Below are 12890 nucleotides of genomic sequence, written 5' to 3' on the forward strand. Positions count from 1 at the left end.
GTACGTTCTCCATCCTGATTTGGAAGATTTGGTTGGAAAAACTGCATTTCTGAGTAAAAGTAAACAGTCCTAGTCAGCCTAGTTATATTTGCTTTAGCACTTATAGTTGACAATCAAAGAAAGGAAATGTGGAAAGACATTTCATGTAAAGCCTCATGTCGTTGACTCATAACTAATTATCAACTAGTTAGTTGACAATCATGGAAAATCACTGTTAAAAAACAGGTCCTTTAAAGTTTTTATAACCATTTGAGAATGGTACATATTTTTCATTAAGAAAAATGTGATATTTTTCTTTCCAGATTGGACATGTATGTTGTTTTTAAGATATCTTTCCATAGACATATGAGAAGAATAGAGATTTAGGTGTGTATTAAGGAGAATCTTTTTAAAGGCAAGGATATTTTTTCAAGTTATGTGTAATCAAGTAAAACAAGATTTATTTAAAAATGTACCTTGCCTCCGAGTAGGAGATTTTCCAAATGTAGACTTGAATTTAGCAGGATTTATGAATCAGGAAAAGCAATATCATTGCTGTTTCGTGTAGATTTTCAAATAATTTTCTTTTCTGAAATAGCTATATCAGGTTTGGGTATACTGAGTACAGTAGTTAGTTCACTCTTGGTCAGTGCAGACATTCTTGAAATTTAATCCTTGCCTCCCAGATTTAACTAAAACCCATACATGTAATTAGATGATAACTGCAGTATTTGTGGGTTTGATAATACAGTGTTCATCCGTGTCACATTTGATATTCCAGTGGATTTTCTAGTGTCTACTGAGAATATCTGCAGAATTTCTTAGAGGAAAAAGTAACACTTGTAGATTCTACTCATGTATGTGTGTAATATAAGTCACATTGCCATATAGCCTCCCTGTGTGATACACTGGAAACCCAGAGATGACATTGAAGTCATTAGGACTGAGGAAACTTTCTGCTTATTGGCTCAAGCCAGGCAAAATAAATTTGTAGGGAAAAACTCGAGGCCATTAAAAGATGGCAACAGGACCAACATGATAAAATTTAGAGAACGATAGGAAAAAAAAATCAGAAAAATATTAATTGCTCCTTAAATTAAGAATCTTCGTTTTGCATGTGGTCTATTGCCTAGACATCAGCCAGTAAAGAATGGTGTAGCATTCACTTCCAATTGCTTAACCTGGTACATTTTACATCTGTATCATGTATAGATAGGATGTGTAAGTAGGGAAGGTGGAAAAAATTTCAGGAAGAATACTGCAGCTATGCAACTTAAATATGCTCTGAAACTTAAGATGCCTAAGAGAAAAAGGTTGCCCTGGGGGTGCCTGGATTTGATACTGACATCTTTTTCCACAGCAGAATGTTTTCTTACTATGAGAAATTTTATTTGAATGAGATTAAATTGTTCCCCTAACTAATATAAAACATTAGTAGTATTATTTTCACCTAGGAAAAAGAACAAACAATATTTGTTGAGACAAAATAATAGATGCAATTTTCTATTTTTCACATAGTAAACATGTCAGACTCATAATTTTACATACATTCCCTTTTGAAAAGAATTTTCAATGACAAGCCACAATATTTTCTTACAGTGCTCAGAATGAAATTGCCAGTTTCAGGACAGACATCCTTGTCACAACTGCCTTTAAAAGAAACATATTACCAACTATTTTACAAACGCATACTACCATAACATTTTAAATTTGAATGTGCATAAGGTGGAATCCAATTTCCATTCACAACGTAGTGGTCATAACTTTAAACATTTTGGTAATTATAATATGTTTTGTTTTGATCTGAATAGTCCAGAAGATCTCTCTATAAAGAGAAATTACAATTAAAAACCAAACCAAAACAAACAAACAAAAAAAAAAAACAACAACAAAAAAAAAACAACAAAAAAAAAGGATTCAAGATCTCAAGAAAAGTTTCAGAACTTTGCATTTTCTATAAAATTCAAAATTTTCAACAAGTAAATGCTTGTATATTGCCTGGCCAAACTAGTAAAAAATAAATTGCTTTGATAATTTTATTGTTTCCCCAGATTTCCTGTGTCTCTAGGAAAGAGTTGGAAATAAATCAGTTTATCTGGGAAATGGTACCAGTTGGGACCCAGCTGATTGTATTTAATGTGTACTTTCTCAGGTAGCTTCATTTTATTGACTTGATGTTTGAGAAGTCCAGATGCTAATGCTCCTAATGATTAGCCACTCTTTTTGACTTTTGGTAACAAGAATTCTCATGCAGCTAATATCAAACAGAACTTTGTGCTCTACATCTGTCATTTCAAAATTCCCATTTTTGAATTCCCCTAGTCTCAAGTACGTAGTACATTTTCTCCCTATTTTACTCCCTACAATCTTCTCGCCTACTTCCAAGGCCCCATGACGCAAAATGTCATTTTGCCGGTCTTCAGTTCCAGTGATAACTTTAATCTTACTGATTTTAATAGGCTTTTCAAATACAATCCCATAAAAGTCCCCCGTAGAAGGAGGCTTGCCCCAGAAGTACTCATCAATGCTGCTGTAAGCCTTGCTTGCTTCGTAGTTTTCAAATACATTCATATTGGTGTGCAAGTTTGCAGGTGGGTTGTCAGGGATATCAAATGATTCCTCTTCAAAATCATCATCCTTTAGTTTGTTTTCAGCTCCTTTGTAAGATGAATAGTATCCCATGTGCTGGAACAGTGATGGCTTAAAACGTATCACTTCCTTTTGAGCTAACAGCCCCCGAAAGTGGATCAACAGCCAATCGCAAGGCATTTCTTGGTAAAACATCAACAAAAAATGGGCCAGGCGTGGGAGGTCATGGGAATGGTAAAGCTTTCCAATATAACCCAGTTTGGAGAATTCCAAAGTTACCCAGTAGGATCCTTCTCTTGAGGTAATTACTTTCTTAACAGTGGTCAAAAAGTTCTTTGAACAGCGAACGTCATCTTCTAGCATCACATAATAGTCAGAAAGATTAGCACAGAAGTTAAGCAGGAAAGCATAATCAACATTCTGTTTAGATCGAAACTTCACACGGTCTTCTGGGTCATTGTAATTTCTCTTGAGACCATCCAGTATTGGATAATACACCTCAGGGACGTGAATAACTATTAGTCTGCCTGCAATTATGTGATGTGCAAATTTCTGTGAAATATCCTGGACCATCCCTTCACACCAGGCTGAATCAAAATCTGCCAGTTGTACTACCACTGTGATTTCTTTAAGTTCCTCATAACTCGACTGTTCAAATATGGACTTGATGGTCTCAAGCAAGTAGTTTCCTTTTTTCCGTTTCACAGAAGATAGCCCAATTGTAAGATACCCTGTACAAAAGAGAAATCAGACAAAAACAGAGAATCTGACATTGCAAACTAGTTTCAAATCTATAATCTAGGGCTGTGTTAATGTTAAATAAAGCTTTTGAATGGTGAAGTCTGAGAATTTGTTGTGTGAACCTACTAAGATGCATGCAGCAAAGAATGTTTATTCCTTTTTCATGAAACAAGAATCATACTGCATACTAGTGTGAAATGGACAAAATCCAAACAATGTGAATGTATATGCTTGGGACAGGAAAAAATCCACTGATCAAAAATTCAGTGCTAAGACTATGAAATCTGCTGAAAGAAAGGTGATTATGATTTATGATTCACACAATATTTTTGAAACAAGGCACGTGTGAAGTACAGCACCAAAACATGAGCTAAACTTTTATCATTGTAAGCACTATACAGAGCTAGTTTCATGTATATTTACCATTTTATGAATGTTGCATGGATAATTTCTCTCTGCATTCTCATTTTCATTTTTAACTGAACTTGTCCAATTTTCCCCTGTTGAATTTTTTTCTAACTCTTTTTTAGAACTCACTGAGTAAGCATACGTAAGTCCTTTTTGCAAGATGTAATTTGGACATCATTTTGAAATAGAAGAGAATTTACCACTGCATATCTGTATTTCCATAAGCTGTTTTTAATGCTGCTACATTTTGCTGGGGAGAGATGCATCTTCATTGTAAACAATTTTAATCTCTGCTGCTTTGCAGTATTACTATTACATATTTCTTTCCTGGCAGTCCAAATCAGTACTTTCAGATATCTTCTGACGTATCTCTATTTTAATGTAACAAATGCTAAGACTTGATAATTAAGTTGAGTCCGCCCCAGCTTTCTTTAAAAAGTGGTTTGTAAAAGACTACTCTGATATGGTGATGCACAGTTTTCCTTTCCTTTAAATTCCATTTAAAATGTAATTGTACAGTGAAGTACAATCCCTAGAAGCCAGGCATGGTGCCTACATAGTCAGAATTTTCTCTAATCTAATTTGAACAAACTATACCTTATAGATTTCTATGAAGATCAGCAAGTCACAAGTAATTCTATTTTACTCTCTGTGCTTGGACTTCTGAGCCCTGCTTATGCTGGTGAAATGATTGATTTGGAAGGACTGCTGAATAAAATTGAAGTATGTCTATATTTCACTTCAAGATGAAAGTCTTGAGGCCTGCTTGAAGTTAGAATGAGCATATAGTTTGTTTGGCTGGGAGAAAGCTGGGAGAAGAGTCGTCCTCTACCATCTCCATAAATAGTGCAACTCCTATCTCCAGTTATCATTGTTAAATGAACAGTGAATTCCAGCTGCAAGACTGATCCAACAGAAGACCTGAAGGCTGTATCTGATCCCAATCATATTGACTGTACAGGCACAGGCTGTGTCTAGTCTTAGGGAGTGGCTGTAGAGTACCATCATCATGTGCATAGCTCCCAGTTCCAGAATCATCTCTCCCAGCTTTGGAGAAGATCCACAAAAATATCCACAGACTATCTGAGGCTGTCTGAAGGACAGCTTACCAGGCAGGCATGTGATTAGAAGATAAAGAAGTTGTAGGACACTCACTGCTGAGGTTGAATTAGCAGCTACCCGGGAACTGCCTGTGCAGAGATACCTGTCCTGCCACACTCTCTGAGATCCTCACTGTTTAACTAATTTATCTTGCCTAGAAATACCACAGGAACTACACGGATTTCACCCATTTTAAATTACTTCATTTCATAACATTCAGATTGCAGTTACTTACTTTTCCTTGGCAAAGGCGTGCCAGCTAGGTAGCGATAGGATATGTTTATAGATCCTGAGAAATTAGACAAATCTTTGTACGTGTGAGCATAGCGCTCTGGGTTGAGCTGGTGCGTGGCTGTTTCTCTGATTAATTGCTTGTCCCCTTCCTATTAGTGAGAAAACAAGAAGAATAGGAGAGGGAGAGAGATAGAGAGAAACACATTTATGAATGCTAGCCAGAAAGGCAACACAGACAGGCAGGTTTCCAAGAATAACATTTTTCAGTGTCAGCTTTCTTGAAAGCATGTAGATGTTACCTCATTTTTTAAAACCCATTACTGAATATCACACATTTTTGGTTGCAGGAAATAACTTTTCAGATTATGGTAAAAAGAAAAGAAGAAAAAACAGTTTGGACAAAAATGCTTTAAATGTTGTTTTTTGAAAGGTTTTGAATCAGTTAATTATCACAAAAAAATGCTGGCATACTCAGAACAGGGAAAAGAGAACATCAGTTCACAACACATGAGATAATTTTCCTTGAAAGAAGGGGTGGAGGAGATCTTTTTGAAAATACTTTCAGTGATTAAAAGCAAAACAGCCCAAACAAACCCTCAAACAAGAAAACTATCGAAAAAGCCCTAAACAGAGCAAAGAGCAGTTTACATCACCAGATTCTCTCTCCTCGTCCCTATTCTTGTTTTTTATTTATTTATTTTTCTTTCAAGAGGCCTCCTGAGCCTTAATGAAATCATACAAGGGAAAGAGAGACTTCAGCAGCAGCAAATCATCCATAGAACCTTTCCCTCAGTCCTTAAAAAAAGAAAAAGAATACAACCAGATGCAGCACCATGAAACTGTTTACAATTTACATTGTTTGATTGTAGTCTGATGACAGGCCAATTAAGAAATTAGTTTTTCTTCTATTACAGTATGTTACTATGCTAAAAAATGTCCTGACCTGTCATTAAATGAGAGCATTGTGCAGCATTAGTTCTGCTTCTAACAAGAATAATGGTAAGTAAAATTTATGTTTGATGGTATAAACATTCTAGATATGTAAAGATGTATTTTATGGTGAAAATAAATATTCCTGTAAACCAATCCCATGTACATTTCAAGTTTACTATTTTTCTTTCATAGAAGAGTAAATAATTGGCATCTGAGTTCAGTAAATATCTTTTTGATGACGTCTTGCACTGCTATACTCTCTAGTGCTGCTATACTATTTCACATTTTCTCATAAATTAGGTGAAGAAGGTTTGTTTGAGGTTAAAATGCAAATCAGTGGACTGGCTCCAAACCAAAACAGAAAACAACAACAAGCAACAACAATGACAAACGCACAAAACAATTGTTCTAGTACTAGTATTACTTTTTCAAACAGTGTTTTTCATTAAGGTCAAAATATCATTTGTCATCCCAAAACAGAACATCAAAATTCTTCATTTTGTAGGATGTGAGAATGGAAACCCAACTTATTGCATAAAATTTAAAAATAATTTGAAATTGTAGATGTCAAGACAAAATGTTAAAATGAACTGTCCACACAAAAACAAAACAAAACAAAGAAAAACCAAAAAGTTTTTTCTTTTTACTCTTGAAGGAATGCCTCATGGGTAGATTTTGCTGTTCATTCAAAAAATGAATGGAAAGCAAAACTGAAATATTGATTTTTCCTTAAATATAAGATCTGTTTTGTTTTTGTTTTTGTTTTTCTCCTTCTAACTGCTGTGGAGAGATCAGAGAAGATGAAGAGCTAATTATTCTCTTTAGCTGTCTTCTTTGTTTCTAAGATAGTTCTGTTTCTTCTTTCTTAATTAACCTTTAGAACATGTTCTACTGTTTGCTGGATCTTGAAGGATTCCTGTAATTGTCAGGATAGTCCAAAGTGCTCCATTTTTATATACATACACTGCTCCACTAAAGATTCTATGTCAACTAGAATATTGCTACTGTTTTCACAGTGCCCAAATAAGGCCTGGTACTCATAGGAGAGTTGGGAAGCCATGCTTCACTAACAACTCAAAGTATGTACAACAAGTCACAGTATCTCAACAGAGATATTGCAATATAAGTTATATTAATTAGGAGTGTTTTCTAAATGTTTGGATGAAGTGGCACTCACACTACAGCAGAACCATAAGCATATATCAGCACTGCATACCATCTATTAAAACAATTTAAGCAATTTCTCCAGGTGGGCCATTAATTTCCATAGTCATTATTTTCCACTTCCACAGCAAATGCCCTGCAGAGACCAATGAAAGGGTTTCTTCGGACATGCAACATTCTCCTTGAGAAAAAGGAAAATCCTCCCTTCCTGTGATTTGCCACAGTGTATCTCAGTTTTAATTTGTAACTTCCTGAAGGTCTGCTCATTACAGGTTGCATGTGGTGAAAGTGGTGCCAGCTGTCCAAGACTGGGAAGAGAAGCTGGGCAATTACACTCATACTCTGTCTCTTATTCTACAGATCTTCCAGCATGAAACAAGCTATAGTTAGAAAGTCAAATGGCCTTCAGAACTCTGAGAACTTTCAGATTCTAATCTCCTGAGGGACACTGGTTAGCTTGCTGTCCTCAAAATCTATCCAGAACCGTGTCTCTCCTCACCACTAACACTACAGCTGCTTTTATTTTTTTTTTTACCTCAGCAGAGCACACACACTAGTAAATTAACGGAGCTGTCAGACATGGTCAGAAAAGTTGAAAATAAAAATAAATAAATAAGATAAAAAGTCAAAAGCCTGACAAATTTGAAAAATGCTTGATGGACCATAAATGTATCAAGAGATCTGGGAGAACTGTCAGGAGATTTGGCAAGAGACTTGGCTGGGAGATACATGAATGCAAACATGCCAGAACTGTGATGAGAGAAGCAATGAAGAAGAGTGAATTTCTAAAAAAAGGGGGGGAAAAGAGCGAATTAAGAATAAGACATAGAACCATCTGGGGAGTTGGCAAATAGGATAGGAAAAGATTTCAAAAACAAATCAAGAGGAACCCCATTAGCAGTGATAATAAAAGCACTTTCAGAGACATCTGGGGGAGTTTGAAGAAATTACTGAAAGAAGAAAATACTGCTAGGAAAAAAAAAAATTGATAAGCCAGGTCAAATTCAGTCACAATGAAGAAATCATGAATAAATCAAACAGTGTAAAATCTTAGTGCTAGTGCTGTTAGAGAAAGCATTATATTGGTAATGGAGTAACATACTGGAAGTATGAGTTATCTTTTTGAAAGTTCAAAAAGCACTAGGATGGCCTTAATTGTACTCACAAAGTTAACAATATTACAGTGGCTAATGCAATGAGTAAAATGTTTTTAATTAATATCATTAGTAAGACATACATTGTTGTGATAAATTCATGTAAGCTTTTACTATTTACATATTGCACATATTTCATATTATCGTATTGCTATTCAGATCCAGCGAAGACTTCACCTTCCACAATACTGGGAAGTCTGTACTGCCCCATTAGATGAGCCAGACAAAGAAGAATCACAAAGCCATTTGCTAGTTCAACTTCAAATCAAGAAAGACTGTCTAATTGCATCACAATGCTATATGTTTAGTTTAGTCATTCTATTACTTGTAAGCTCCACCTTTTAGGCTATCATGCCCTTCCTCTGGGCCCAATCCAATTTCTGATTAACTGGAAATTCAAAATATAACTAATACTTCAGATCATACTTCTCATTCTCCAGTGTGACATCGATAGGGTACATTAAATTGCAGGTTATGTTACATTCTCAATAACCTATTTGTTGAAATTCTTAACAGACTTTTTGATTATTTATTTATTTATTTATCTATTTATTTATTGCTATCATTGACTTACACTAGGTGTCATTTCCATCTAATTGTTCACATTGTAGCACCGAACCTAGAAGATTCAAATCTGGGAAACAGAATATGACAAAAACATAGAATAAAAGCAGTGAAAAGAAATTATTCATACAAGAGCCTAAAAGTAATATGGAATTAATGTAGATTCTCTTCTATAACTATATTCCCTATCATCATGTAGTATTTACAGGTGTGATTCGTAGTATGAACTGAAGAAGGAGCTCCTAGCTTACATGAATATTCCAGATGTAGGCAATTTCTACATTAAAACTGAAGAAAATCAAGAAATATGGGAAATACAGGATACCTTTTCTCTTAGAAGGAGGTATCTGTTACAAAAGATCTTCTACATTCATTTTCTCCTATACTTAGAACAAAAAGTAAAGGACAATTCAGATCTTACACACCTGTGTGCGTTGTGTATTGATAAGATGACTTCATCAGGATGCATTTTTCTATTAACTGTATACTAAAAGGAGGAGACTACAGGAATTATGAACCTTAATGATTCGCTAGGGTTGTATTTTATTGTTCCAGAATTTCTTTCATCTAAGAAACTTACCAAAACATAACCATCTTCAATGTACAAGTTCATGAACAGCAAGCAAATGACAAGGACGCCTAAGAATGACACTGCTGATCGCTTCCGCAAGCATCTCATTTTATCAAAATATTTCAAGTTGTGTCTCATATGAAGAAAGGCATACGGCAGTGTCACCTATGAAAGAAAATCACAGTGTTACAAGAACTCTTCATCTACCTGATAGATACGAGAGAAAAACAATATGTATCAAAGCTCTTCAAACATACATAGAATATACTCTTCAAGGTGGGATTTATTTCATGTAATCTTGGTCATCTTCAAGCTAAATCTATAATCCTACCTATAATTTAACCTTCCTTTTCCAGTCAATAACGAAAAGCACACTTTATCCTACCCATTTTAGGCTGGCACTATAAAAACATTGTGACAGGAGAGCATCAGCTATTCAGTTCCCCCTGCATAAATTTCTAAGATTCCATCTAGATAACTAGCAAAGATGATTGTACCTGTACTTCCTTTCAAATACAGCTCAAGCCAAAAGACCAGGAAGAAGTTATTGCTCATCTCAATATCCTTGCCAATGGGAAATGTGTGGATACTCCCAGGTGTGAATGAGGTACCTTTCTTGCAGAAAGGAGGTAACATCAGGAATCTGCAGCACCCCTCAGCCTCAGACACTTGTACTAGTATGAAAAAAACTTCCATAGGGGCTGTTATTTTCTCCACTGATTGTAGAAGAAAGATCAATATCTACCTTAAACAGAACACATATAGCTGTCGGAAAGCCCTTATTTCCCCAATTAAATAAATCTAAGAAAAGTGGCACAAAGAATCAGGAAGCTCATTAGTAGAGTTCAAGATCAAGAAAGAAGGCTGTCTAATCATATCACAATGTTATGTATTTATTTTAGTGATGTTACTATTGAAATAATATGAAAGTCATTCTTGGATGTCAGATCATAAACATTAACTTGTTCTAATGTGTTTAACTACTTCTCTTTGAACTACATTTGATTGAAAATTGTCTGACCATAAACTAAAATAAAAACCACACAGATTCCAGACTGCACTGCTCAAACATTGAGGAATTCTTAACTGAAAAGTAGATTATAAGCTCATTGTTTATGTTTTCACTGTTTTTAAGTGCAAAAGTGTTATGGCTGTTGTTCATAACAATGTATGATTTGTCTATAATATTTAATATATTGAAAACATATGAATAGAGTGGAAAGATCTACTAGTCTACATGAATAGGTAAATAGCACTACATGTGCATGTTTAAACTCTGTATTTAAATACCTTCATTTTTTAAAGTGCTGAACATCTAAGCTGACAGAAAATGTATCCAACTGTGAATTCCATGCAAGATTTATCATGTCAAGTTGATAGTTTTCTGGACTGCCGATGAAAAATCTTTAAAATGTAGAATTCAATCTATATTTACTTTGCCAAATTAATTAAATATATCTGACAGTCCATTAGACTCTAGAGAAATGAGAGGTAAGTACATCAGGTGTAAGTAGTGCAAAAATGTAATTACTAAGTTTTTTGCATATAGATGAACTGCAACGGATGGATGCTGGCTGCTTTTAATATCATTGGCTTTAAAATCACTATGTTGTGAACAATAAGAGCAACTTATATCTTGCACAAAGGAAAAGAACTATTAATGAACAACAAAGTATTTTTTCATAAATTGGTCAGACTTGTCTCCGTTTATTTGAGGGTGAGCAGAACTGAAGCAGATTGATCATCATGAATCTGATTAAGTCCAATGTAGGATTTTTTTTTAGGTTACAATAGTCCTTTGCATTTCCTTACCGTCTAATGGAAATGAGCACCAGGAAGGAGCTATCAAGGCCATGAATCTTCAAACTCTTGCCCTCCATCCACTGACAGCACAGTGATTACTGGGGATCTGTGGATTCAACAGGCTGTCAGAGGACACCATATCAGTTGTGGAAATGAAAGATGCCCCTGTTCTAGATTAGGCCATGAAACATATGTACATATATGTATGTATACTTACATGTATGTATATATATACATAAATATAAATACTTTTTCTCACAATATAACTATGCCTTTTCAAAGCAATACACTCTTAAAAACTGATGAAACTAACACTGGAAAGATTAGATACTGGCAGTTCTTAGAGAATGGTGTGAGACAGCCTGACTGCTGAAAATTCAAGCAGCAAGATATAGAGTGCTTAGAATCACTATCAGCTTTAGGGGTATCAGAGATGCGCTGCAGCTGCACATAAAGAAGTTTTCCTTTGGAATGCTTGAGAATAAATAAGTGGTTTTTCAGACACAGGATGACTGTTCACATTGCTGATTGCACTGTGATACTTCCTTTGTCTTTGCTCTGATCAACTTGACCAAAGTCAGTAAGTGTGAGGAAAGTGTTTGTAACTACATTCGCTGGTTATATTTTCTTCCTTTAAGGACTAGCAATTTTCATTAGATAATTACTTTGTTGAATTAGGAACAGACGTTGCTGGAATTACACAAGTGAGACTGGAGGAAGGCTATTATTATTAATGAAAATGGAGGACTATTAATGCAGAAAGATAATTGTTCCATATGGCCAACATTCAGTAGAAATTGCTTACATTTCTTGTTTTGGTTTCACACAAAGTCATTAAAACGTTCTTGATTACAGATAGAATCCTTGAAACTGTTGAAATTAAAACTTAGTTCCAATGTTGATTTTTTTTATGCTCATAAAACTTACAGGATTCTACCAACCCGAGGAACTACAGAGAAGGACGTCCAGTTGTGATGAAACCTCTGTTGACAGCGCTTCACAGAGGAGACGCAGCTGCAATCACTAACACCAGGTGGCAGTGCAGATGCGTGTTTGCCAGCCTTCAACCTGCTCCAAAACGTGCTTCTTCCAGCCAGTTTGTCTGAATGTACTATTTGGCATACTTATAATGTAAGCCTTTAGCTAAAAATATTCAAGCCTCATACATATGGAATTCCTTACATTTTCCTAGAACTGCTTTTTCTTGCATCACTATTTCCAATCTGTAACATGGCACTTCGAAACACTACAAAAGTGAAATATGAAAGGATAAAAAGATAGTGGTAGGCACTGCCAGTCGTCTTTTGAAAAAATAATATCAGAACTTCTCACAAAGATTTTTCTGCAGTTCTCTAAGTCCATTTGAGCAGAATATACACCGTCACACAAAACTAAGGCTCTGAGATTGAAAAAAAAAAAAAAAAAAAAGCTTCAACTTATCAGTTATGAAGCTATAACTTTGCCATAGGATTTTATGCTTTCATTATTCATGCACAATTAAGTAGATATTAGAATGCTATAAATGCAATTTGTTTTGTAAAGCTAGCATTAAGCAGTTAAAATGTAGCTATTAATACATGTGCATGGATTCTAAAATTTTTCCGTTCTAGATGAGATGTATCATTTTCTTCCCTCTCTTTAGACTCCAA

The 12890-nt window shown here is 35.0% G+C and overlaps 1 protein-coding gene across 2 annotated transcripts; it reads right to left on the reverse strand.

Moving 5' to 3' along the window:
* Positions 1 to 1468: 1468 nt before the first annotated feature.
* MGAT4C (MGAT4 family member C) lies at positions 1469 to 11626 on the reverse strand. Of its 2 annotated transcripts, none has more exons than XM_031553808.2 (4): positions 11251 to 11626; positions 9448 to 9603; positions 5054 to 5201; positions 1469 to 3299 (listed from the first exon to the last, which is right to left on the reverse strand). In XM_031553808.2, the coding sequence occupies exons 2-4, from the start codon at positions 9574 to 9576 to the stop codon at positions 2143 to 2145; spliced, it is 1434 nt and encodes a 477-aa protein (XP_031409668.1). In that variant the 5' UTR covers positions 9577 to 9603; positions 11251 to 11626; the 3' UTR covers positions 1469 to 2142. The 2 variants fall into 2 exon arrangements, with proteins under 2 accessions (XP_031409668.1, XP_085078555.1); XM_085222429.1 differs by lacking the exon at positions 11251 to 11626 and adding an exon at positions 8878 to 8937 and having other exon boundaries at positions 9448 to 9574.
* Between the last annotated feature and the right edge of the window lie 1264 nt (positions 11627 to 12890).

The sequence above is a fragment of the Meleagris gallopavo genome, chromosome 1, assembly GCF_905368555.1.
Source record: "Meleagris gallopavo chromosome 1, MGAL_WU_HG_1.1, whole genome shotgun sequence".
NCBI classification, from domain to species: domain Eukaryota; kingdom Metazoa; phylum Chordata; class Aves; order Galliformes; family Phasianidae; genus Meleagris; species Meleagris gallopavo.

Coding starts and splice junctions, on each gene's coding strand:
- MGAT4C (XM_031553808.2), bottom strand. CDS start 9,576: ATGAGACACAACTTGAAATATTTTGATAAAATGAGATGCTTGCGGAAG. Junction 5,202..9,447: donor TTGAAGATGGTTATGTTTTG/GTAAGTTTCTTA, acceptor TCTCACTAATAG/GAAGGGGACAAGCAATTAAT. Junction 3,300..5,053: donor CACGCCTTTGCCAAGGAAAA/GTAAGTAACTGC, acceptor TCTTTTGTACAG/GGTATCTTACAATTGGGCTA.